The 26683-nt window shown below is 51.3% G+C and overlaps 1 protein-coding gene across 2 annotated transcripts in view; it reads left to right on the top strand.

The window, feature by feature from the left end:
* The window catches only part of GRIK3 (glutamate ionotropic receptor kainate type subunit 3), a 110130-nt gene extending 84881 nt beyond the window's left edge, over positions 1-25249 (top strand). The window contains exons 11-16 of one of the 2 annotated variants that reach the window (XM_074162000.1): positions 6878-7101; positions 13228-13346; positions 16051-16268; positions 23292-23514; positions 23748-23998; positions 25055-25249. In XM_074162000.1, the coding sequence (XP_074018101.1) occupies positions 6878-7101; positions 13228-13346; positions 16051-16268; positions 23292-23514; positions 23748-23998; positions 25055-25249 (1230 nt within the window). Of the gene's footprint in view, positions 1-6877; positions 7102-13170; positions 13347-16050; positions 16269-23291; positions 23515-23747; positions 23999-25054 lie in introns of both variants that reach the window. The other variant, XM_074161997.1, reaches the window with a different exon arrangement.
* The last annotated feature ends 1434 nt before the right edge of the window (positions 25250-26683 follow it).

The raw sequence follows: 26683 nt of genomic DNA, 5'->3' as shown, positions 1-26683 counted from the left end.
TTCCGGATTTGGCTTGTCTGCCCTAAATGACATTGGACAAGTTGCTTCTGTGCAATGCTTCCTCCATCTGTAAAATGCAGATGATAATGATTATGTCCCTTATAGGGACAAAGTGATGCTTAATCAGTTTGCGAAGAGCGCTTAGTCCTGGGCTGGCTCGCCCTGGAGAAGCGGGAAGGGCAGGCAAGGACAGCCCCGGGGGAGCCGGGCTGTGTCTCGCAGGGGAATACGCTGCAGGCTGTGCAAACCTGCCTTTCTAGCTTTGCTTCCAGAAAACTCCACACAGCCCAAAATACAGATCCCAGTCTCTTACGCAGCAGCCTCCCTAAGTTAGACAAGTGACACTCAGCATCCCAGTGGAAGGGGCTGGTGCTTCGCCGCTGGGAGTGATGCGTGTGACACAGAGAGGAGGGGACGCAGAGCACAGGGCAGGGCTCGGAGAAGTGAATCGCTCCAAAGCAGGAAATAAGATGCAAGGAATAGAAACCAGACCATCATTTAGCCCAAACCATGTCACTTCCAATGTCCCGCAAGATCTCGGGAGGCTTTCAGCCATTCCCAAAGCTGTAGTCAGCTAAGAGACAGACCGAGGAGAAGGTATGGGGAACCACCTCATCGAGTAACACAAAATTCATGGTCAACCTGCATTAAAGTATTTCTTGGCTAACTATTTAAAAAACAAATTAACAACAACAACAGGAAAGGACCAAATCCGCTCTTCTCGCAAGTTTTACTGCAGCATCGGGTTTGAGCTCTGCTTTCTCCCAGGTGTGGCTGGGTGCCTGCCGTGGAGTGATTTATAACCACTGCCCAAGCCCCATATGAAGCCATTATTTTCTTTATCTGCATGTCATTGCTTTTTATAGCAATGTTTATGTAAAGCATTAAAAAGTGAAACTGCGACCAGATGGGGCCCTTCCTCAGCAGCAAAGCGCCTTCAGATTGTGTGGGGAAAGGAACAACTGATCGGCGCTTTGCGATGGGAAAGTTCAAACTTATTTCACACCTAGTAGGGAAAGCGTTGGAGACAGCAATTCAAACAGAGTTGTAGTGATGAAAACAGGGCTGCCCAAGCTGGGAGTTTGATATCTGGGCTGGCTTTCCCCGGTATTCCGTGTCTCCTTCTCATAAAAGAATCAGGATCATTCAGGTGGGAGCATGAAGCAGGTAGGATTTAGTCAGGTCCAGACACCCAGGCCAGGATTAACTCCATGTGGAAAGTCTCTGCGTTGTCGAAGACCCACTAAACTCATGTGCATCTGAGACTGAGCCCCCCAGGATGCTGTGACGCCCCAGCCCCGGGGGGCTGAGCCGATGTTCAGGCTGGGGTGAATGTCCCGTGCGCAGAAGAGGGTGCTCTGAGGTGCAGTAAGAGGCTAAACCAGTGATGGATATCACTCGGGAGGGCTGAGAGCCGTGGAGTGGTGGATGTACCAGGAATAGCCTGATCCGAGGCTGAAATTCGGTGAAAATGAGATGGGCAAAGCACGGGGCATCCCATCACGCAGGATGCCTTCTGCTGGGGGTGGGAAATAGAGCCCAAGAGGAGCCGGGCGTGGGGGCAGGCAGGGTACCCGGGGAGGTGTATGATTATAGCCTTTCAGGGATGACGGTGCCTGTCACACAAAGGTGTAAATCACAGCGTGTGACGGAGGACGGGCTGTTTACGCAGTGAGCTTTCACGGCTTGTTTTGGAGTCTCGCATCCTCCTCCTTCCCCTGTCCTCTCTGATCCAGACATGCCTGGCCATAGGCAGGAATGCCTCGGGCTACGATCCTTTGTAAAGTTGCTTGTTTCTAGTCTGGCCTTAAGCATAAACAGGAAAAGCAACAGCAGTGAGAGCAGCTCACAGCATGACCCTGTCTTCCCAGTCCCCAGCAGCAGATCTGGAGAAGAGCCTCATGCTGCTAGATGCAAAAAGCCCTGCCCCGCTGCCTCTCATCCGCTGCTCCTCCCTCAGCACAAAAAATCCCTGTTTGGAGGGAGTTTGGTCCCTTCCCTGGAGACCTTGACTCTCTCCTCGCGGCAGTTCGCCGTTCATTCTAACTCTCCCCGGGTGCTCCCACAGAGCAGCCTCAGTCAGATGGGCCGTGAAAGCTGAAGGTGGTCCCTGCACTGGCATTTGGGAAGGTTGGGGACACCCAGGTGACACAGAGAAGGGCCTCTGCCCTGTATCCATAATAAACAGGGAACTGGCAGCTGTCAAAGCTCCTCCTTTCATAATAGTGAGCTGTTATTGATGTTTATTCGTAGAAATTATTATTATTGATACAAGCAAAACTACACTGTGCCTTGTGGCCTTTCCGTTATGATTTATAAATTTCAGTTGTCAGGCAAAGCAGTGCCTGCAAATCTTCTCTCTTGTTTGTGGGCAGAAGCACATAAACCCAGTAGAATGAGTTGTTCTGGACATTTTGCACAAACTTGTTGACAAATAAAACTTGTCTTCTGCTGAGACAGTGCATATCAAATTTCCATTCAATCTGAAACTTCATGTGGGAATAAAAAAGGTATGAAAAATAACAGGGTTTCTAATGGAAATCCCTGCCAATGGTAACTGTAGAGAAGATGTAATGTCTGTCCTTAGGGACGATTTATGACAGTTGATTTAACACTTTCACAATAAATAGGCATTTATTGACAGTAAATTCTGGCAGAAATACATACTGCACCACACTGCCACATTCCCATTAATGTCCCTGCACCGCTGGATGTTTAATTTGAGTGTCATGAACCGGGGATTCATTTGGAAGCCACTGGGCCAGGAACAGGAAAAAAACAATTTTGTGGGATAAAGCATCCTCCGTCTCTTGTTCAGACATTGCAGGAACTCGGCATTGGGGAGGGATGGAAATAAGCCAAAACAGCTGCCTGCACTTTCTCCTTTTGTGCTCAGCATCGTTAATTGGGTGGGTTGGCATTTCCCACGTTCAGCGCTGGAGGTGATGGAATCCCACTGCAGCGTGTGCTGGGAGCCCCGCTCCCCTGCTCCCTCCCGCAGCTCTCCCTGGACCTGCCTTTCCCTCCCCTGCCCTGTCACCTGCCAGTAACTCACAGGACAGGGCTTGTCTCTGAAACCACAGCCCTTCTCCCCAGGATCCTGCAGCCTGTGATGTTTCTTGGGTACAATTAATGGTAGTTCTGTCTCCGAGGAACTTGCCTAAAGAAAGAGGCCCAACAGGACTTCATGGTCCTCATTTCTCCTCTTCGGCTTACAGCTAGGTTTTCCCTGCCGACATCTATTCTTAATTCACCACTGATATTAAATAAATTTATTGACAAAAATGATGTCTAAATTAGGACTGAAATTGTAAGAGCAGCCATTAAGAGCTGGAGGCAGACAATTAACGCTGACCCCAGCCCAGGGAGCACGCAGTGGCAGGATGAGGGCAGCTGAGATGTGCCAGGCACGACCTCGAGCATTGCTTCTGCCTCAAGCATCACTTCTGAGGCTGAACGTTCTCCTACCCTGGCCAGAGAGGAGGGCTGGGGGCACAGGGCTCTCAGAGCACTCGGATGCCTGCTAAAGCCGCAGCCCCTCTGTCTCCAAGACCGGCTGCCTCCAGGCTTTCCATGCCCAGAGATCTCTGGCACGGAGATCCGCTGCAGGGAAAGGTGCAGGAAGAGGCCAGCGCGGAGCAGGACATGCTGGGACAGGGCGCTGGGACACGGCAGCCCAGCAGGCAAAGGAGGGGACAGAGACGGGACCTGCAGCAGCGCGGTGGGAGCAGAGAAGGGCTGAGCCCCAGCGCTGGTGGCAAAAGAGCTTGAGGGATGAAAGTGTCGATGCTGCCAGACAGGCACCTGAATAACAATTAAATAAGTTAAATATGCACTATTTACCTGTCTCTCAGGCAACACACACATAATTAGTTTATGTAAATATCTAACTCAGATTGGCAAAATAAGCACAGAGGCAGATTATTTTCTTGAATAAATATTTATCTCGGTGCTTGTGCTGTTGGTGGCTCTGCTGTGACCGGCCGTCACACGCAGCTTTCCTCCGGCGCGGGTCAGATGCTGCAGGATTTCCACAGTGACCGAGGCCCTGAGAGAACTGTCCTGACCCACGGGCCACATCCCCCCAATAACTGAGGACTTGGAGATAAGACTTAGCATTTTCCGATAAAAGCCAAATATCTCTGCAGAGAATACTACCCTCCATCCACTGAACGCCTGGTGATCCCACATCAGTTCCAGCCAAGTGAAAATGCTGTAATGTTGGGTGAATAAGGAGATTCAAACCCTTCAAGGTGTGTTGGAGAAGTGTCTGCAGTTGGTGTGTAGCTGCCTTGGCAACATTCATCTTTCTGGCCTCAATTCAGCAGAACACTTAGGAACATACATAAGACTTGGAAGGCATGCAAGCTCCGGTAAAACAGAAGTGTGTGCTTAAGTGGTTTTGCTGGATAAGAGCCTTTAAACCACTGGCACTTGCTATAATTCCTCATTTTTAATAAAACCCATCTTACTGTGCAACAGCATAAAAGTTGGGGCTGAGGGAAGGAAGCAGCCAGGGCCTGATAATTGACTTCCCGGTTTGTAATGTCAGAGCACGACAAATGAATGCTTCACCCTTGGTGGGTTTTGATTTAGATCCTCTCAGTCAGCAAACCCTTAATTAGAGGCCACCTTCAGAAAAATCTGCATTGATAAAAAGGATATCGAAGTGCAGCCCCGTCCTGCCTTTAACAGCTGAGGACACGGCGCAGAGCGGGCTCCCCGATGCACGCTCCATCCCGCCCGAGTGACATTTACTGCCAAGGACACGGGGCTGTGATCACATCACAGGAGCTGCTCAAATGACACAGTAAAATTTTATTTCTGCACTAAAAGCGTTTTGATCCTTGGGCATCCACGCAGATTTCTCTCTGTTTTCCACGGTAAAGCACAAGCTCCCAGCTGTTATCTAGCTTGGTCTATCATTTCCACAAATTTGGCCACGGATCTTTCCGAGGGGCGGCTGCGAGCGAGCGCTGACCCCAGAACTGCTCATTTGCCTCCTCCTTCAGAAAAATCCTTAGCCAAATCCTTCAACGTCTCCTTCGGTTTCCCTGGTGAGTCAGGACACCCCCGCAGGGCGATGGAGGAGCTGAAATGCTGCATTTCTTTTGCTGTTCTTCCCTTGTGACTTTGGAGGAGGCTGAGCCAAAATTCTCAAGTGGGGAGAGCAGCTCCAAACCCATCACCCCCCGCCGGGACGGTGCCTCCCCGCTCCTGGGACACAGACCTTCATCCCAGCCGGGCAGCCGCCATGGCCTGTCCTCTCCTCAAACCCACCGTCCTTCACCGTCCTTCGCTGTCCATCAGTGTCACCACAGCCTCGGCTGGCACAAAAGGGCTCCCTGGGAACGTGTTGTTTCCATTTTCTTTAAGTTATGACAAATGCCAGTGATTGAAACGGACACTTTCTGTACCAAGCTGATTTTAAAATATATTTCCATTTGGAAAGTGACAAGGGAAGGGAACCAACCAGGGCTCAGCTAAAGAACCACCCTAGATAAAATACATATTTTTACCCTCGTTAGAGAATTCCTGAAACCCTTCTGTTCAGGAGCTCTAAAGCTACATCCTTTGGAGAGCTCTTTCACACACACACATACACCTATGTAATGGAGAAAAGCTCACGGAGAAAGAAGGCGGCCCAGATTCCTGTATTTAAAAATATTCCACTGACTTTCATCACAAAATTTGCGAGGTCAAATGAGATCATTAGTCCGACCTTCCCCCACAAGACGGGCCAGAGATCATCACCAACTGCTCCAGGGAACGCACAGCTTCTGCCGGAACAAACCCTGTTCTAGCGAGACAGCTAATATTGATTTAAAGTTTGCAAGTAATGACAAATCCACTATATCGCTACGTAATTATCACTCACGGTTAATTTAGAATTTTAATTTTCAGAACCAGATGCTAAATAAATCTCACACGGGTGTGCTGGGCTCCTGGCACGGGGGGGGCTCTGCTCGACTGCGGAGAGGCAGTTCCTCTGCTGCATTTCCTCTGAAGTCAGTGACACCAAAAGAGTGATTTGAAGCCCCAGACGGGGCAGCCGAGGCTGAGGTAGCCTTGGATGTACCCACTGAGGGGTGGTTTGAGAACCCGAACGAATGTTTGGTGAGCGGAAATGAAGGCAGCTCTGAAGGAAGAGGCTGTATGTGGTTGCTCACTGGATCTGGCATAGAAACCATTAAATAACAGAAATCATAGAAGAAAGACAATTCGTACAAGAAGTCAGGATGAATGCTGCGCTGGTACAGTGGAACTCCTAATGAGCAAACACCAGACCGCCTCTCGCTCTCCAGCCCACGGATTTAAATCAGGAACAGCTCTTTTAAGGATGGTAAACACATCCACGGCACCACCTCCAGAATCTCGCCCGGCGTGTTTTAGAGACCCTGCATCTGTGCTGGGGTTTTGTTGAGGTGATGAGAACTCCCTGCAGTAACTGGACCGTATCACACCCGCTCCGTTCCACCCGTCCTGCCCCAGGTGTGGTCGCGCCTGATGCACCCGGAGGGTCCCTGTCCCTCACCGCAGGGTTTGGAGCAGAGCTCACGGAAAGCTGCCCGGAGCCCATCCGTCCGTGTGTCACCCAGGGGCTCTGGGGACAGCTCTGTGCTCTCTGCACAGCCAGAGCCTGGAGGGAGGGGGTTCCGGGGACCCAGCCCGTGCCAGGGGCAGAGGAGGGGAGGGGACAGGGGGTCCTGGCGCTGGCAGAGGCGCCCCATGCGCAAAGGGAGCGGGGAGCCCCAGGGCAGCACTTTGGGGGTTTTTCTGGCCCAATACCGCAGCATGAGGGCCGTGGGTGTTTCTCAGGGGGTGGAAACGCCCTGGTTTCTGATGCCGTCTTTCTCTCCCCCTCTGCTGCTCACAGAAAGCTGATCTGGCCGTTGCTCCTCTCACCATCACCCACGTTCGGGAGAAAGCGATAGACTTCTCCAAGCCCTTTATGACGCTGGGGGTCAGCATCTTGTACCGCAAACCCAACGGGACCAACCCCAGCGTGTTCTCCTTCCTCAACCCCCTGTCTCCTGACATCTGGATGTACATCCTCCTGGCCTACCTGGGGGTCAGCTGCGTGCTCTTTGTCATAGCCAGGTAAGGGGACGCCGGTGCCACCCCTCCCCACTGCCATCACGCCACATCTGCTGCCATGCCACAAGACACCCCCCCACGCTCAGATCCGTTCTGCTGCCTGGTGTGTCGCAGGGATCCAGCACCCAGTGGGAGCTGCAGCGTTAAACCCGAGTCATTAATGACATTACTGATGGTCCGCTACCCCGGGCTCCTGGCACGGGGCTGCCCTCCACCGACACGCTCCAGGGCTCTGTCCCCTTTCCGAGCTGTATCTCTGGGTGGTGGCAGAGGTGATGCAAACCCCATGGAGAAAATTAAAGATGAGCTATCCACAGGGGAAATTTGTTTTCTTCTTCGCTGGCTCCAGCCTGTGCTATATCCTTTGTACTGCTTCACCATACCAAATGTGCCTGTGTTTGTTTGCTTTATTAACATAAACCTGTAAGCCTCTTTTGCTGTATCAGGGCAGGCAGTTCCACAGATTTAGGAGACTTCCAGCACAAAAGAATTTTAAAACGTGCTTTCTTCTGTGATTTTAGAAATTTTGTTGCCTTTCCATTTCATTAGCACCTCCCTGATATAACGAAGGGGAACGGGAGATCTGATATTCCTGCTCTGTATCGCTCCTCACCATTCATGCTCCTGTTGAGTCGCTTCTCACCCACCTTCTCCCGGGAGAAGCCCGGTCTCCTCACTGTGTCCTGGACACAGAGCTCCCGTGTCCCGCACCATTTCCAGCCCCCCTCTCTGAACCCTGCACCAGCAGAGCTCCCACAAACCCTTCCCTGCATCAAAAGAATAGAGAACTCATTGCTAGAGATCAGACAATGCGTCTGTTTACAAAATTAATATGCATCTAATTAGCATGTTTAAAACCTCTATATTTAAAAGCAGCAGAATTTGCATATATTTGCATGTGTTATTAATTTCACAGAGTCTTTGATGAGAGGCACAGTCCAGGGCTGCTCTCAATATGTGATTCCACCTTTTCAAACCAAACAAAAGCGCTTGGCTCCCTCCTGCCGGGCAGCCGCCCTCCCCAGCCATTACACATCCCCGTAAGCGCGGCGCCCAGGGAAGTTTCCTGAGCACAGCCTGCATTTCGACACGCACTTCTCATCTCCTCCAGTTCAAGTTATGGCAGCGGTGCCTCCAGAAATCTCCCTGCTGACCCCCCACCTCAGACTGGGGCTCTGTGCCGGCCCCCTTCCCCATGGGGGGCTGTGCAGTGCTTTCCTCAGAGCATCCTTCAGAAACCAGCTTCTATCGAACCCACCGACATCAATCACATAGTCAAAGTAAAGATTAAATACGAAACTACAGCAACCAGAATCCATTAACCCTCGTGTTACAACAAATCTGCTATTTTCAACGTCCCTCAGGTCCACGCAGGCGTTTAGAGATGATTTCCTGAGTTTACTCTGTAATGCCCCAATGACACCCAAGCGCAGTTGTCAGAGGAAGCCGGGCTCCGCAGGCAGCGTTAGTCCCAGCCGGCTGGGACGGCGAAGCGGCCACACGGCCTCATCCTGCCTCCGCAGAGGGGCAGGGCTGGAGGGGCTGCGCTTTGGGCTTAGAGGATGCAGAAGACCCTCCATGCCCAAGATTTTAGCTGCCACTGTTCTCCTTCCTGGTCTTTGTGCTGCGTCGCTATGACAGGGCCCTGTGCCGGGGTTCCAGGCACCTTCCCGAGTCCCAGGGGAGCCGCGTGAGGCCGGGCGGCTCGGCAGGCTTTGCCCGGTGCCCGCGGGAGCCCAGCCCTGGGCGCTCAGAGCATCACGGCACAAAGAGCAGCCCCAAAACACCTCCCGACAGCTCGCCTCAGCAGCCGTGTAACACACAGGAACAGCACCTCTTGTTATTCCTACCACAACACCACCTCTAGTTATTTCTACTTACCACAAAAAAGCCATTGAGGTGCTGGAGCGGGTCCAGAGAAGGGCAACGGAGCTGGTGAGGGCTCTGGAGCACAAGTCTTATGAGGAGCAGCTGAGGGAGCTGGGGGTGTTCAGCCTGGAGAAAAGGAGGCTGAGGGGAGACCTTCTCGCCCTCTACAGCTCCCTGAAAGGAGGGTGTAGAGAAGCAGGGATTGGTCTCTTCTCCCAAGTCCCAGGCGATGGGACAAATGGCCTCAAGTTGTGCCAGGGGAGGTTCAGGTTGGATATTGGGAAAAATTTTTAGCCTGAAAGGGTTATTAAGCCTTGGAATGGGCTGCCCAGGGAAGTGGTTGAGGCACCATCCCTGGAGATATTCAAAAGACGGGTTGACATAGTGCTTAGAGACATGGTTTAGTGATGGGGGGGGGTGTTGTATGGTTTTCTTTTGGGTTTTTTTGTTGTTGTTGTTTTTTTTTTATCAGAGTTAGGTTGATGGTTGGACTAGAGGATCTTAGAGGTCCCTTCCAACCTGGACAATTCTGTGATTCTATACTATCAGAGGAGGAGTCACGTTGCTCTTAACACACGGCTCCAGCTCTGCCCCACAGAACCCCAGGCAGGGGCCACACAAAAAGCAGGATATTTAGGCAAAACTCTGCCGCTGGTTCCATCCTGCCCCAGCCGAAGCCCCTGGGAAGGCTGTCGGGGACCCCGGCGGGGCAGGACGAGGTCCTCAGTGGTTTCGCTTTGTGTCAGAGAGCAGCCAGAGGCTCTCAGCGGGAAAAGAGACTCACCTGGGAAAATAAGCCCAAGGTAATTATGAAAAGGAAAAATATTATGACGACTGACAGAACTCCCTCACGTTACATCTCCACCAGCCATGCAGAACGCAGATGGACGGGCTCTGCTGTCGTAACATCTTTGGCTTTAATGCCATGAAGTACTAGACTTGCTTGTGCGGCTTGGAATGACAAGTCAAATACCATTTTACGTCTATGAGTTTATTTTTCCCGGCTCATATAATGGCCAAATCCAGCCCAAATTGTCCACACCCCACTTTCAAAGCATGTTAAATGTGAAAATTGTATCTGCACATGAAATTACGGTAAATTCTGAGGGAAGGTCGAGGGGAATAGTAGGGCAGGCCCCGACGTGAGACACCTCAGACACCACTTGTGCTGGGCTTTGGGGCTGGTGCCGAGGGATGAAATCCTGAGGAACTGTGCTTTAGTCTCTGGTTTTGCTCTGAGATGACCTGGAACGAGCCTCAGAACGTCTCTACATCAAAGCAGTTATGATGTAATACAACAGTTTTTCCCTATCAGGCTATTTTCTGGCTGAAATCAAACCTATAAAATACTGAAATTACAGTTTCTTTTTCACGTTTCCCCCCTGACATTTCTTCTGTCTTCCTGTTCTTTCAAAGAACGCCAAGTATTCAGTGTAATTAAGGTTCTGCAGAAATGATCTTTCAACACAAAGGGGTGAAGAGCAAGAGATTTCATGGGGAAAATATTTACTATTTTCAGAAGTAATGGAAACAATATCTGCTTTTGACCCCAGCAAGGCCTCTCAAATTCAATTCTCAGGAGACAACCACAGTCAAAATAGCAAAGCCTTAATTCAGAGACATGAATATCCTGAACTAGGCACCAGAGTCCTCTGCTGACGCTATAATCATAGGTCAATGCCACTTAAAACCAACTTAGGGACTATTTAGAGGCAGGCAAAGGATGTATTTGATCCATCTCCCCTTTTAATCAGTCTTTCTCAGTTATTGATGGAGCCCCGGCTCCTGACCACCCCGGCCCCCAAAGAGCTATAAACACCAGCAATTTATAAGGCTCCGTGGGGGTAATTTGTCTGGTGACTGTGGTGCGGGGTTGTGGCTGCTGATTTGAATTGTCACCCGTCCTCAGACTCACACCGCCTTCAAATTACAGCTAATCACCTTTGGGTGCCCGACGGGGCGGGTGGGTTTAATATTCCTCTTAATTGCAACAAGGACTGGGTCATCCATAAGAAATGTCTCTGGAGATGCAATTTAGACTCAAAAGTATTTTGCGTTAGATCTTTAAACCTTCTTTGAAATGCTCCCCTGTTTCCCTGCCAAAAAGGCCAAGAAGAGACAAGAAGATAATCATAGCTTTTGATGAAATATTTCTCAGGCGCCGTTCTGCACCTGCGGAAGAGGGAAGCCAGCCCCCCGAGCAGCCCCCGTTTATTGTGGCTCCAGCTGTATGGGGTCACCGAGCTCCACTCGCTTCTTCCTTCATTACCCCTCGCATTCCGCTAATGGTCCCACTCGCTTTTCAAGCACTGAAGATTCTGTCGCTGCTTTGCACTTTTCTGAATATTTCTCTGTAATTTGAGCAGCACCAGTAGGTTTTCACACAGAGACCTTGAAGTTCTTCAGCGTGTCATCTTGTCAGGCTCATTTGATCTTACCAATTCCCTTTCTGTTTCATAGTCTTTCACTGGCAGCCCAAGAAAGTTTTCATCTAATTCTTGAACTCTGGCTTTATTTGACAGAAAGGGCCCGGGCGCATCCTTCATACACCTCTGGCAGAAATTTACAGTGAGTTTAAAGAACCAGGCAGCATGTAAAGCCAGGTCTGAGTTCAGCCCAATTCTTGTTTGCCAATCTGGTTTTTCTCCTATTTGAAAAAGCAGGGGGAGGTGGGCAGCGAGACCGGTTCAGTGATACCTGGATGAACGAGCAGGATTCTCAGGGCGAGGGCTCTGGGTCCCACCCTGCAAACCCAGAGCAGGCAACGCTCCCGCTGCCGGACAGAGGGATAACGGGGAGGAGAAGAGAGGTCATAAAGATGTATCTTACACGTGGAAACCCGAAGCAAAAACCGAGAGAGGTGTACCCAGGGTGAACTTTCCTAAAACCACAAGTCCTGTGGGTTGCGCCCAGTCCATCCCCCGTGGCGGGGTCTGCCCCACGGCACCCTCCTGCGCTTTGCCCTGCTCCGTTCTCCTGCCCAGGGACTGTGGGTCTGTGCTGGCAGAACATCTCTGTGTGCAGGGCTCCGCGAGGAGTCTCACAGCTCCAGGGTGCGGGGCAGAGCCTGGGTAGGTGTTTGCCTGGAGGGGGCGCTTCATGCTGGGGGGGAACCTGGGAGAGAGCTGTGGCTCTTTTCTCCAAATACATCCAACTGCCTGAGCGCGGGCGCCTGTGAGATTAAGCAAGACGACATCTCCTTGGGCAGCAGCGCGTCTGGCAGAGAATGACAGAGAGAAACAGCTCCCAATGCAAACTGTGGGCTGGGCTTTGAGAAAGGGCTGTTGTAAAGCTACAGAGATTTCAGAAGGAAGCGGAGATGATAATTAATGCCTGGTTCAAAAGCAATTATATCAATTATGTTTTTAATTTAATCTCTGCAAAATTTGGGACTCTTAGAAAATGTAAATAAACAGCTCAAAAAATATTAGCATCTCTCCTGTTGAGCATCCTCCCCAGATCTTGGCTAAAAGAGCGATGTTCACAGCGGCACTTCCCTACCAACCCTAGGCAGGATCTCCAGAAATGACCATAGAAAATTCCCTTGTTTTTTCCCAAGAACTACAGCGCACTCCATGGAAATATGCTCCCACAGGCAATAAATGTTCTCCCACCACCTGCAAGGGGGCTGAGCATCACAGCAGTGCCACGGCAAACCCACACCAGTTTCCCCTGTTGTGCTGGTGCCCTGACCATGCTGCATTCCTGCTTGTCTGGACGGTGGAAAGTTCTGCTTCTCACTCAGATCAATCCCACCCTGATTCCCGTGGGCAATAGCAGGAGAGTCCCTTCAAATGCTGCCATTTGTCCCAGCTATCGCTGCAGAGCCACTGCAGCTTCTCTCCTCAGTCCATCCAGAAATGCCACTTTTCCCCCCACTCTGGAAGTCAATGCATTCTCAGGCTGGAGGTCGCATGTCTGCACATCCCATCCCATAGTCGTGTGCTCCATTGCTGTCGTCTGACCTAGTGTTGCGGAGATGATCCGAAGTGACCGAAGGCTTTGCGGAAGCAACCTGAGATACCTCAGAAGGACCTGGCTTCCCAGGTTTCCCTGCTGTCTGCAATGCAGGACACAGGGCTTACAGCCGCACTGGTCACTTCTGAAAATCTCGGCTGAATTTGTCTGACACAAGGAAGGGGGCAGCAGGCCCTGCAGAGCAGCACGAGATGTATTAAGGCTCTTTTTTTCCTGTTCCTTTAGGGTCTTGTCATGCCACATCCCGACTAACGAGCTCTCGCTTTCCATGTGCCGCCGCAGGTTCAGCCCATACGAGTGGTACGATGCTCATCCCTGTAACCCCGGGTCGGACATCGTGGAGAATAACTTCACCCTATTGAACAGCTTCTGGTTTGGGATGGGAGCACTGATGCAGCAAGGTACGGCGGCACCTCCCTGCCCACCCCCCCCCGCCAGCTCTGCAGCACAGTGGCTTTTTAAATCTAAAATTTATTTTGTTTGTGATGGGAACAAGATAAAACATCTGAAGAGGCACAGAAGCGCTTGTCAGCACCGGCTCCCCGCTGAAAGGCAGTGAGGTGTGGGGGGGGGAGAAGCTCTTCCCTGGCACCCCCTGGGACCCCCAGTCCTGGGGAGCGCTGGGCGCCTGCTGCTCCCCATGGGGATGGCAGCACCTCGGGGAGCCGCTCCCTGGGGAGCCACGGGCATAGCAGCACCTTGGGCTGGGGCCACGGCCAGCAAAGGGCTAATGGACAATAATCTCATCAGAGGAACCAGCTGCCACCCGCAGCTCAGGAGCTCCTGGTGACTGCATTTGCTGTGATTCACTCGCTCTGAACTTCACCTGCTCAGACACCCCCCGAGCCAACGCAGACACCCCCGAGCCAACGCACCGCACCAGCCTGGACGGAGAGACAGGGGGACGGGTGCCAGCACCGAGCCCCGTCTGCGGCACCAGGAAAAGGTCCAAGGCTGTTATGTCAAGAAAACCGTCCGGTTTCCTCTGTGTCAGAGCAGGCTGGAGCTCCTCAATCTTTTTTTTTGTTTTTTGATACCTGCCTCTATTTGTACTTTCCACCTCCTGAGGGGTCAAAGCCCCATCCCAGCAGCCCACCCCACAGCCCTGGGGACAGACCCCTCGCTCACCCCACAAGGCAGAGCCCCGCGAGCTCAGCTGGCCGCCGGCACACTCATGCCACTGCATAGCAATAATTACCATTAATGAAGCGTGCAGGCTCTGGCAGGTGTCAGAAGGAGCAGCTCCGGAGCCTGCCGTCTGGGAGCGCCCAGATGATGGAGCAGTGCTGTGTTCACACATGCGCTGCCGCTGGGGTGCGCAGAGCAGCCCCCACCGTGCCCCCAGGAGGAACCCTGCCTTCGTCTCCCTCGGCTGTTTAATTCACCAAACTCAGCAACGCCCCACAGATTCTGCATATTCCTACCTCTGTTAATTCAAACAATTCATTTAATTTCAGGATCTGTGTCCCGGCTCACTCAGTTTTAAATCAACTTTTACAGAAGACAGGGCACCTCGCCCTCTGGTCTGTCTCCCTTTTTAGCCTCATCCGGTCAATCTGCACACTGAGATGGCCCCAGACTCCCGCTGGCACAGGGGGAGGGCCGCAGGGGCAGGGGATGGCGAGGAGCTCCCCCAGGCAGCTCTGCCCAGCAGCCACCGCCTGCGAGACCCAACGCTGTCAGCGTCACTGGCGTGAGATACCACAGTGACAGGAACCTTAGCAATGGGATATGGACGGGATTACATTCATACGTGTGGATGAAATAGAGCAAATGGAATATATATAGATGGAATGAATAGAGTAAATCTGTTCAGAAGACAGCAGAGGGGGAGCTTGTGAGCAGCTCTGAATAAAGAACAAAATTCAGCTGTGATCTAATTGCAGAAAATCCAGGAATAGAAATAAGTAGAAAATGTCAAACATTTGCCACACTTTAATTTACCGTGTATCAGTAGTTATACCCAGAGAGCAAAAGAACCACAGCATCAGCTTGGCGGCACACACAGAGCTGCTGCTCCGTTCTCCTCCTGCTGCCGCAGCCTGTGAGAGAGATTCTTCCCAGATCTCGGCTCTGATGGACAGTGACAGTTCCCAGCAAGACGGTTTAGCAGGATGAATCATCCTCTTATCAGATGCTGATAAATGAAAAGAGCTGAATTCTTTTTAACTCTATTCTGCATCTAAGAAAAATAGTATTTCAAAGCTAGACTGATGTCACACCGTCCAATGCATCAAAGGGCAAGAGATGGGATGGGGAAGAGGCAGGATCTTGAGAAGAAGCCCTCCATACCCAAGGCTCCTCCGCTCCCTGGTGCCTCCTCGCTGCACTCAGCCAGGAGAAGAGCTGCCCCCCGTGCTGTGCTTTGATGCCACACTGCTTAAAATTGCTTTGCAAAGCCCGATCTTTGTTGCCAAATCCAGGTTGGATTTATCCTCTGCACGCAGCTGTTTCAAACCCAAAGCTCTTTCCTGGCTTTAAAAGGTGTCTTGGGCAATTACAAAAATAGCACAACCCATTTAGTCCTTCATGGCTGCTCAATAAAAGTCATTCCAGACCTGTTACACCTTTTCTGCTGTAACATCTCCTGCTTCCCTACTTCTAACCAGCATTCAAAGTACTGGACCCTGATAGTTCCTTTCTCTTGCCGTTTGATTTTTTTTTTTTAAACCTTGTGTATTTGAACACACTCCCTAGAGCGAGTCCTTTGAAAAGTAATCCATAGAAAGGCAAAGCACTTTTTAAATGGCAGAACAAAACACTCATAAAAGTTCATAAATGGCTTGCTATTTAAATCTCATAAAAGCAGCCTAGTTAATTACTTCAGTTTGAATGTTTCCTGTATATTGTGCACCGTACCCAAGGTCAGCAATAAAGGGAGAGGGTTTTTCTGCAAATGCAACAAAAAACCCACCGATTTCTTGCATGCAAGACGTCTGGATAATTTGCCTCAAAACCAGTTGGCTTTAATTATGCAGCTGTTACAGTTTTGACAGTGAAACCTAAACTTTTATAAGTATGTGTGTATGTATATAATGTACGTACGGATATATAAACCGGGTCCTTTCTCTTTGTTTCCTTCTCCTTCCCCCTCTCCCACCCCAGGCTCCGAGCTGATGCCCAAAGCACTGTCTACACGGATCATTGGTGGCATATGGTGGTTCTTCACCCTAATTATCATCTCGTCCTACACGGCCAACCTTGCCGCCTTCCTGACAGTGGAAAGGATGGAATCCCCCATCGACTCAGCAGATGACTTGGCAAAGCAGACAAAAATAGAGTACGGAGCAGTGAAGGATGGAGCTACCATGACCTTCTTCAAGGTGAGACCAGGCAAAGGCTTTCTGCCATCGCAGGCAGAGACACAACATTCTCGGGCCAAAGGGAGGGAGAACAAAGAACCAGAGACAAAAAGCCCCCTAAGCCACCACTGCTTCTCCTATGAGCAGGTTGTTTCAGCCTCGCATCCTTGTCCCGACTCTGACCCCTGTCAGTTTAACTTACGCAGATTCACATCACGGCTAAATCCCCCGCTCCCTGTTGCTAATTGAAATTAGAATTACAAACTTCTATTGATTTTACAGCTTTGGAGACTGTACCCACTATTGGCTCAGACACCCTAAAACGAGGCACGTATTAGGCACAGCAGGAGAGGTTTATCTTATATTAAAGCCTTACAGGAAAATCTTACATTCCCTAAAGTATCTTCCCTATTTCCACATCTCCCCCATTGCAGCTCCTTCCCTGTCTCTCCAACAGCAGCTCCCCGGGGCCCTTGGGGCTGACCCGGCCACCTGCAGGGACAGGGAACAAATCCAACCTAAATCTGGGCAGATGTTGCAAAGTGCTCTCCCTGACCAAGATTTTTTATGGCTGAAATATCTTCCCTGTCCTTCAGGTATTCACATTCATGTAGTCAAGTTTTATTAACCTCTGAAAGCCAGCGCAAAGTAACACAACCAATGCATCAGAATCAAATTACATTAATTTCTTCTCTTTAAAGCATAATTAATTCCAGAAGTTAGCCAACACTGCAGAGGAGGTTGCTGAGAACATTTATATTTCACTATTGCCTCAAAAACTGAAAGAAACCGAGGGACTTAAAAAGACCTTTAAACCCACAGCTGGCCTGTAAAGACACACTTTGAAAAAAAGAGTGGGAGAATAAAGGGATAGAAATGAGGGATGATCCGTAGAGGAATTTAAATTCAATGATGAACTCAAAAAGCTGCCTTCCAGGGCAAGGTGTGGAGTCCTCAGGGCTCCCCCGGGAGCACCGGTCAGAGCTTGGGGAGGGCTCTGCCCCCCCGGGCCCTGGGTCAGCGTGGGAACAGAGGGTCCCCCCCACACCTCTGCTGGGGCAGCGCGGGGAAGGGTCCTGCCCCCCCTGGGAACCCAATTCAGAAGGAAATATACGGGCCAAAGTGTGACAAAGATAGTTCATGCTTTAAAGATCAGGTTGTGCCTGGAATACTGCAATAATTTGAATAGGCACAGTGTAAAGGCAGCTCCGCTGGGCTGTCAGCAGTTTAATTGCCAAGACTCATTAAAGGAAGCCAACGTGCTGAATATTAATACCAGGGAACAGCAGCATTCTCCTGCAACTTCTCTTGGCCATGACTTGGTTACGGAGCCACTTTCTGAATCTCTGTGCTTACTCTGACAGGCACAGATTGGTAAAGAAACATGGAGGACTTTGGTTTGATCTGTAATTAATTCTGGGCAATGCAAATGTTGCACAGAATCGCCGGTTGCTGCGGGTGAGTTTGTGTCTGCAGCGGAGCTGGTGCCTGCAGGTCTGTCTTTGGCACGGCCACATGCCCCATGTTACCTCCCAAAGCAGTATAAACCCACAGCAGCTCCCAGGAATAGACAGACTTCTACTGTTGTGTTTTAACTACTGTTTCCAGTAAGAGTTTTACGTGGGAATAAAAGGAAACGGTCTTTTTTAAAAATCATCAAGGACAGAGTACATTTATTGCTTCATATCATTATCCATCAGAGTCACTCTTCAGGCTGCTAGCGGGCACTTGGCAGGGTTTATCGATGCAGTGTATTTTCCTTTTTCTTTTTTATTGTTAATGTTGTTTGGAGATGAACTCTCAGGGTGCCCCTTCTGACAAGCATTTCTGTTGCTGGAGCAGTGAGAGTGCGGATGGGATGACGCCTTGGTCGCTTGTCCCCCGTGTACAGAGAAATGTGGGAGAGCCAGACCTTCTCCCACCCCCCAGCGGGGTCTGTGTCCGACATCGGGGCAAACACCGGGTGTTTCCAGTTTGGCTGCTCTGGCAGTGCCACCTTCAATGCCACCTTCACGGGGACGTCTGACAAACAACACGAGGGTCTGGGGACAGGGCAGCGGGCCCCTCTGGTGCCTGCTGAGGGTCTGCCCTCCCTCCAGACGGGTGGAAGGAATGGCCAAGGGCACGAGGCTTCCCGGCACCTTCCCCTGCTCAGCTCCAATGGGGGGGTACCGGCAGACACAGCCCCGCAGGGTGCACGACTGTGGCTCTGGGAACCCTCCTGGGGATCTGGCGGACAAGTACCCTGCAGTTTGCTGAACAGCCCGGTGGCAGCGTCCTGACTGGCATCCCCGTTGTACCCATTTCATGGATTTTCCACTAGGACTCAGGCCAAACTGCTTCCCTGCTCCTTGTATGACTCCTCCCCAAAGTAGTTCCCCTCACGTTGGGAACTCACTCCTCTGCTTCTCCATCTTCAAGAAGCTGCAAACCACACACACCGACCCCCCCGAGCCACAGCCTGGGCCCTGCAGCCCCCATCCTCTGTGACCAGTGGCCGTGGCCATTGTTGTCCTTTGCGGAAGCTCGTCTGGGTCTGTGTCCCTCTGGCACGGGGAGGTGTGACAACGCGGGCTCCAGGGCCGTAGGAGGAGAGCTCCGTCCCGGAGCCGACACGAGGGAGCGGTGGGAATGGGAGGATGAGGAAGGCAAACACCTCACACGCCGTCCCCTGCGACAGCTCCCAACCAGATTTCTGCCCGTGGCCGGGCATGAGGGTCACGCAGAGCTCACCCAAAGTCTCTGCAGAAGTTCCCAACTGAGCCAGCCCCACATCTGTGGGGCAGACCCACAGCCAGCACTCCCGCTCCCATGAGGGGCTTTCCGGGGCAGCCGAGGCGCACGGGGGGCGGAAGAGAGAGCTCTACCCACCACTGGCGGATTTTGACTTCACGAGAGGAACTTTTGAGAAGCAATTTATTCCCTGGCAATGCAGATGGACTTACAGGAATAAACACACATCAATTAATTTAGGAACAGCATCCAGCTTTCGTTATAAATCACACCAGAAGTCCTTCATCTCATCATGCAAAGGATGCCGTCTCCCACTGAACAAACGCTGGGTCTAATGTGCGGTTTGGAGTGAGTGTGTGTGAGAGTGTGTGTGTGTGTGTACATATATATTCACTTGTACAGAAATGTTAAATCCTCAAGAGTAAGTATCTTCAGTTGGTGAAAATCAATTTATTTTTTCATACAGGCTGGAATTGAAAATCTTAAGCCTGAAAGTTACTTTCTTGCCAATTTCACTGATAAAAAAGCATATATGTCTTGGCAAGATGCCTTGTAGTGCCTCCTCTAAACTATTCCATTAATTTATTTGGGTGGCTGGTCTTGAAGCATTGGTTATTAAAGGCGGCTTCTGAGCTGTGACTCTGAAGAATGAATTCAGAGGCGTTCTCAGCACCGTTGTGTTCAGAGGGGCTGGTACTCGGCTTTTCATACTTGCATCTCATTTAGCACCCACTCAGGGCTGGATTAAGATGCAGAGGACAACGGACCCGATTCTGATGTTATTAATCCCGACCAAAACAAGAAGCTCCACTCACACCCGTCGGTGGGAGCGGTGTGAGGGGAGAGACAGGACCCCCCCGGGGGCGGACCGTGGCTGCGCTGATCAGCGTCAAACACCGCCTTTCTCTATTAGCAATAACCTCCATCATTCCTAATGTTCCGGAGTTCCCCGCTCTGGAATTTCTCTGCCAGGAAGAAGTCAGTGTCAGGCCATTTATCTTAATGCTTCAGAGCAACCAAGCGGTTTCTCCTCATCTACGGGGCGAAGCTGTCATCGAGGGGTCCTGGGGACCCCCCGGAGGATGCAGGGACGCGGGAGGGTCTCTGCCCACCACCAACTCAGCTTTCTTTTATGCTGCCCATAAAAGTAAACGGTGATTCCATAGAGAAGAAATTTGCACCTAGCCATAGCACAGCAAATACCAGTTCAAACCAGTAACTAATCCCAGTAAAGATTTTTTAAGGTAAATTACTTAAGCCGTAAAATCAGAGGTCCAGCAAAACACCATGTACACACACACACACAAAAAAAAAGTCCAACAGAATAAACACAATTTAGGTGCATTCTTTACTGACTATTAAATTACTGCTAAGGTGGTTTTGCTTATTTGAATGGTGTCTGCTCAGGTGAGGTCACCCAAATTCCCGTAGATGAGCGACCACCTTTGCAGCACGGCCAAGGCATTCTGAGGAGGAAGGGGAAGAAAGAACAACTTTTCCCCCGAAAAGGCTAAAATGCAGCGTGGTGGAAGCTCTGCAGCCGCGGGCGTGCGCTGGAGCACCCTGCGCTCCTCTCCGGGGCTGCTCTGCAGTTGCTGATTGATGACTGCCCTGACGATGACTGACCATCGCTTCTAAATTGGACTTTTAACAAATAGCCAGGTCTATCAAACACCCGGTGCCGCCCTGAGAATTACAGCTGGGGAATTTTCACTTGGAAAAAGAGTGTTCTTATCTCACATTAGCCAAGTTAAAGGAACTAACAGGAAATAAATTCCCAGCGAGGAGGTGGCAGGTTTTAGGCTACGGGGAGAGCCGGAGAATGCCTCCAGCAGAGACGTGTGGAGCTGCCCTGCCCGCGCTGAGGGCTTGGGCTACCACAGCCCTGTCTTTGGAGGCCACGGCACTGGCGGGGTGTCGCTGTGGGGAGACAGCCCTCCCCTGCGGAGGGGCTCATCGCCGGGGCTCTGGTTCGGCTGTTTCTTTAGCAGGAGCAGAGAAAGCTGGGCTCCTCCTGGCATTTCAAAACACAATTAAGCCCTTTCAGCTGGTCAGAAGCGGTGATTTTAAGAAGAGAAGAGAAAAGTGTTTTTTCTCTTCCAGGGAGCCCTGTCTCATGTAATTTAAGTTGCCTGAAGAGCTACAATGCCTCATGCAAGTCCTATTAGCTTCACTAAATGCAGCCTATTGATTTTTTGCCAGTTTATTTTGCTCTATGCTTTAAACTCGGAGAACACTGATGTTGTTTAAGCGCTCTGTGTCAACACCCAAGGAGCATTAAATGCAGGAAGAGAAGGAGAGAAAGGGAGAGCCAGTGAACCCAGAGGCCTCTGATGTGAACTATATAAATGTTAAACAAGTCGTTATCAGCCAGCCGAGTATGCTATTCATTTCAATTACCCATTGTAATGCACAGATATTTAATAATCCTTTTGGAGGCTACATTTCTTGCTGCTCTTTGAGGTTTGATAGATGCCACAAATCTACCTTACAGGCACTGGCCCAGATTTTCAAGTGAGGGAGATTATCCTGCCTCTTGAATGGAGTTTGCTGTGGCACAGCCGCTACCGCACGTTCATCAAGTGGATTATAACAAGCACGAGCTTTAACTGAGAAGAAATGAGTCCGTGGTGATTTCAGGCAGGAGAACGAGCCCATGGGGTTAAAGGCAGAGGAACAGCCCTTGTCACCGTGCTGTACTCCCCAGCTTCGGGGTGTTAAGCCACATGCCAACTGCTGTTAAATATGCTGACTAAAGGAGGTGGCCAGGCAAAGCATTTGAAATATAAAGCATTCTGAAGGACCTTTTTTTCTTAGCTAATTTACTCTTATTTATAGTGTTTTCATGAGAAGTACCGATGCTGGCATGCTTGGGGTGATGTTGAAAAGTGAGGGGGAGACGTGACAGCAGGAGTTGGGATGGGCTGGGGCTCCATCTCCTGCTTTCTTATGGAAGGACAGAGCCCTGAAACGGAGATAAACGGCAGCTAAACCAGAAAGTGCAGCTTCTGCCGCAGCAACTCCTCGTGCAGCTGCAGGTGAGCAGTTGCCCTGATTCAGGGCAAAGCACAAAGACTTATCAGCCCCTCCAACTTATCAGCCAGCTTCAGGCTCTTGCTAAGGAGTGCTGTGGAGGAGGAGGTTTGGGCTGACTAAGCTGCCTCTTATAGAGCAAGCAGGCAAAAAGAGATCTAGGGAAAACAAGAAATTAGGCAGAAGAGAAAAGTGGCCCGTAAAGGAGCAGGCAGCAGCACGAACACAAGCCCCAATATCCAAGATCCTTTCCAGAGCCCAGCTGGATGTACAGAGTGGGGCTGAGAAGAGCTACGATCACCCGCGGGAACACAGGTGATGGGGGTACAGGGAACGCAGTGACCAGTGATGGGGGTACAGGGAACGCAGTGACCAGCGACGGGGTACAGGGAATGCTGATGTTCTCTCTCCTGGGGTGTCCTCCCAGAGTGAAGCTGGTTATGTCTTTTGTGACAACCTACACAGAGACAATTCAGAAGATGGTCGTAGATAAAAGGTATATTTCAAATGTTACGGAAAGACATAAAATAACCCAACTCACCCAACACATTTTCTAGAAGAAGAAATAGACATGAATGTGAATAGTAAGCTAGAAAACATATTCCTCCTTTTTTATCAGAATGTCTGCTGTAGTGAAAGAATATCCATGTTTATTTTTAGCCGTAAGACAATCTTCTTGAATATTTCCATGCCTCTGTTTATGTGGATACGTTAAACTTGTTTGGCAGTTGCACATATCTCAGAGGAGACATGTTTCCTTGTGATGCTTGAGGAAAGACAAAAATATAACAGAGTGTGTGCAAAAGAGAAAAACATGTCCCCTGAAATGTTCTCTGTCTTCTCTCATTGTGCAAAAACATTACAGGATAAACAAAATTCTGGTTCAGAACCTAATCCATGCAAGCAGACACACTGATAGCCTGTCACACCAGCGAGCTCCGCAGCACATCAAGGCAGGGTCTGGCTGTACGTTAGTGAAGGGAAAGAACGATTCGGTTCCACCCACAGGAGACCACGGGAGAAGGGCTCTGAGGCAGTGACTTTCTGCCGAGTCTCTGCACAACATGTGCTGGAACCTTTGTCCCCTGTCATGGAAAGGCGAAGCCAAACCGTGTTGGGCAGGGAAAGTAGAGAGATATTTAAGACAAGGACAAATTGGCAATAGTTCCATTATGTGATCTGTTCTCAAACTGGCATTATCATTTACTGGGAAGACACACGGTTTCAGCAAAAAGATGACTAATTCTTATTTTGGGGATGGGGGTATCATTTTTCCAGAAATCCAAAATCTCCACATTTGAAAAAATGTGGGCTTTCATGAGCAGCAAACCCACGGCACTTGTTAAAAACAACGAGGAAGGAATCCAGCGAACCCTCACGGCCGATTATGCTCTGCTGATGGAGTCAACCACCATTGAATACATCACCCAGAGGAACTGCAACCTCACGCAGATCGGGGGGCTCATCGACTCCAAAGGCTACGGGATTGGCACTCCCATGGGTAAGTGGCAGTGGGGGGCTCTCCATGGGTAGCCCTGGAGGGGGGCTGTTACCACAAATACAACAGATGGGATTAAGATGGCCCACTCTCACCAGTGAGTTTCCCAATACTAAAGCTCACGCTCTCTGCCTGTTGAAGAGCAGTCTGAAGAGCCCTGATCAGCGCAGACACATCCCCTGCTTGGTGTGACTTTTGTCTTTCCCTCTGTGTGTAACGGTGCTCCCCCTCCCCAGGGTCACCGTACAGGGACAAGATCACCATCGCCATCCTCCAGCTCCAGGAGGAGGACAAGCTCCATGTGATGAAGGAGAAGTGGTGGCGAGGGAACGGCTGCCCCGAGGATGAGAACAAGGAGGCCAGCGCCCTGGGCATCCAAAACATCGGTGGGATTTTCATCGTGTTGGCAGCGGGCTTGGTGCTGTCCGTCTTTGTGGCCATGGTGGAGTTCATCTACAAGCTGCGCAAAACGGCGGAGCGCGAGCAGGTACTGATTTCCTCCATCTCCCTGCACCACCACTAGCCCAGCCATAAAGGATTTTGCCTGCTGGCCCCAGAGACAGGCAGGGAGAGGGGCAGAGGGACTCAGCCCGGCCCCTGCTTCCTGGAGGTCCAAGGGCTGGAATGCAGCACCCCCAAAACACCCTTCCCTAAGGCTCATTGTGTCCGTCCCGCTCCGACAGCCTCAGGGAAGGGGGTAAATCAGGTCTGCTCTCAACAGAGTCAGCTGCTGCTGCAGTAACTAGACCAGTAAACATCTGCAGAGTAATTTTGAGCGAGCCGACACATAAGTCATAAAAATACGGACATAGGTCCCTGGGAAGGGACCTTTCTGAGCTGTTATATCCTCTCAGCACCATCACGGGCCATCGTGTTGCATATTCCAGGCGTAATGCCATGAAGTCTCCATCTCTTCTCCACGCTCCTGTTCTAAGGGCCTCAAGAAACTTGTCAGAAACTTGTCAGGGTCCACCAGGAAACCTCATACTATTTTATCAACTTCTCACAACACTGACACAACCGGCCCATCCCGCCCATGGTGCCTGATCAGTGCCCACGGAACAAGAGAACTGCTTTCATGTTTTCCCCTCTTCCCTGTGTGCCGTGGTGCTGGAAGTAGGAAGTGCGTTTGGGCGCCTGGCCAGAAATCAAAGCACGCTGCCACGCGATGGACTAGATAGATGAAGGAAACTTGCCCACTAGCAAGCCCAGCAGGATTCGATAGCCCTCTGTTTCCCAGCACACAGATCTCCCAGCCCCCCAGCAGGGATGACCCAAAGCCCCGGCACTCGGGCAGCCGCCGGTAGCTCTGTCTTTTTGCAGGATTTAGTCTGTCAAAGGCACAGCCCTTGCCAAAGGAGAGAGGGGTCAACCAGACGCCCGTGCGTCACCGAAGTCCCACTAAGCGCAGCCGATGCCTTAAATGCAGCGCAGCTCTCGTGCTTGCCCCCGCAGAGCCCGGTGTGAGCCCCCTCCCGCCCCGCAGAGGCGAGCAGGGCGCTTTGCCCCCAGTAACGGTGCGTTTTGTCCCCGCTCTCCCCAGCGCTCCTTCTGCAGCGCCGTGGCCGACGAGATCCGGCTGTCCCTCACCTGCCAGCGACGGGTCAAGCACAAGCCCCAGCCACCCGTCATGGTGAAGACGGACGCCGTGATCAACATGCACACGTTCAACGACCGACGGCTGCCAGGGAAGGACAACATGACCTGCAACACCGGGCTGACACCCGTGTTTCCCTAGGGAATGGGAACGGGGGGGGCGGGAGGGAAGGAACTGCAGCAGACAAGGCTGGATGCACTCTTAACTAGGGAAGAAAGGATTAAAAAACGAGAAAAAAATAGAAAAAAAAAAAAAAAAGCCTGGTTTGGTTCATTTCAAGAACAAGGCCTTTACAACACAGCTGCATCGATCACCGGCACGGAAGCAAGAACTTCAAAGCACGGACTGTAACATGGGTCTTGGGGCTTTTCTGTTCTGTTTTTGTTATTTTTCGTTCCTTTTTTTTTAACGCTTAGATCCTACAGGCCTCATGGAGTCCAAACACACCACCATCCAGGAGTCTGATGTTTACATTCTGACAACACACGGAGGCGAAACAGAATTGAGCCAAACCGACCCTCGGCGGGTACGGAGGAGCCCCCGAGCGAGGCTTCTCCAGCACGGCAATAAAATGGAACACCCTGAGGTGCGGCGCCAGCATCTGTTCCACCGACACACACAGCACAGTTCCCATACGGTGTCCGGGAAGGGAAAGGCATCTGGGAAGCACCACGATGGTCAAAGCTGCGCCTCCTCTGGAAGCATTTCACGGCGGCCCTTCGCCTCAGGGCTGCGCTGCCCGTGGCCACCCGCAGCTGGAGGTCCCTGGGGGGTGTGGAGGGAGAAGGCCACGCACACCTTCCCCAGGAGATCCAGGAGAGCCGGCTGCGAAGGGGCGAGTTGGCCTGAACGGAGCCGAGCTCCTGGCCAGGGATGGGACACTGCGTGGGAGCTACTGCCATCTCCGAGTGACAGCCCCACCAACTCCAGCCCGAGCCCAGGGTGACACCGCGATCTCCAGGTCTCAGCTCCCTCGCTCTTCCCACAAAGCTCCGTCTCTCCTGCAGAGACGCGCGGGAAGCGGCCGAGCCCACAGGCAGCGGCAGGAGCGGAGCCGTTTCCTAGAGCCAAACGGTACCGATTTCCACAAAATTCAGCTCCGCTGCGGCCGCGCTCAGCCCAGGAGAGGACCCTGTGTCTGGTTCAATGCTCCCCACGGCGTCGGAGACCCCACAGACGAAGTCTGAGCCGGCAGGGCCAGGGCTGGCCCAGGACAAGCAGCACCGTGTGAGCCGAGCCTGAGACCCCCTCTCTGCCCGGTGAACCGCAGCCCCTCAGGCAGCATCTCCACGCGATTCAAGCAAACACAGACTAAATTTAATGTTTTTAAGAAATCTTCCACGAACTGTGTTCTTATTTTCAGGTTGCTTAACCCAGAAGCCTGGTCCTGCAGATGAATTTAGCGAGAATTACCAAAGACCCCTCTGCTGCCCTGAAGTAATGCCCAAGCAACGTCACCAAGCTCCATCCCTCCAGGGGAGCCGCCGGGGGGGCCAGTGGGACACTCCGACAATTAATTTGCAAAATGAAACAAACAGAAACGGCTCCGCCCATTGTAACCCGGAACATGATGGG

Source organism: Numenius arquata, chromosome 21 (genome assembly GCF_964106895.1).
Source record: "Numenius arquata chromosome 21, bNumArq3.hap1.1, whole genome shotgun sequence".
NCBI lineage: Eukaryota > Metazoa > Chordata > Aves > Charadriiformes > Scolopacidae > Numenius > Numenius arquata.
Note: the sequence above shows the minus strand (reverse complement) of the source record. Positions and strands in the feature narration are given on the sequence as shown.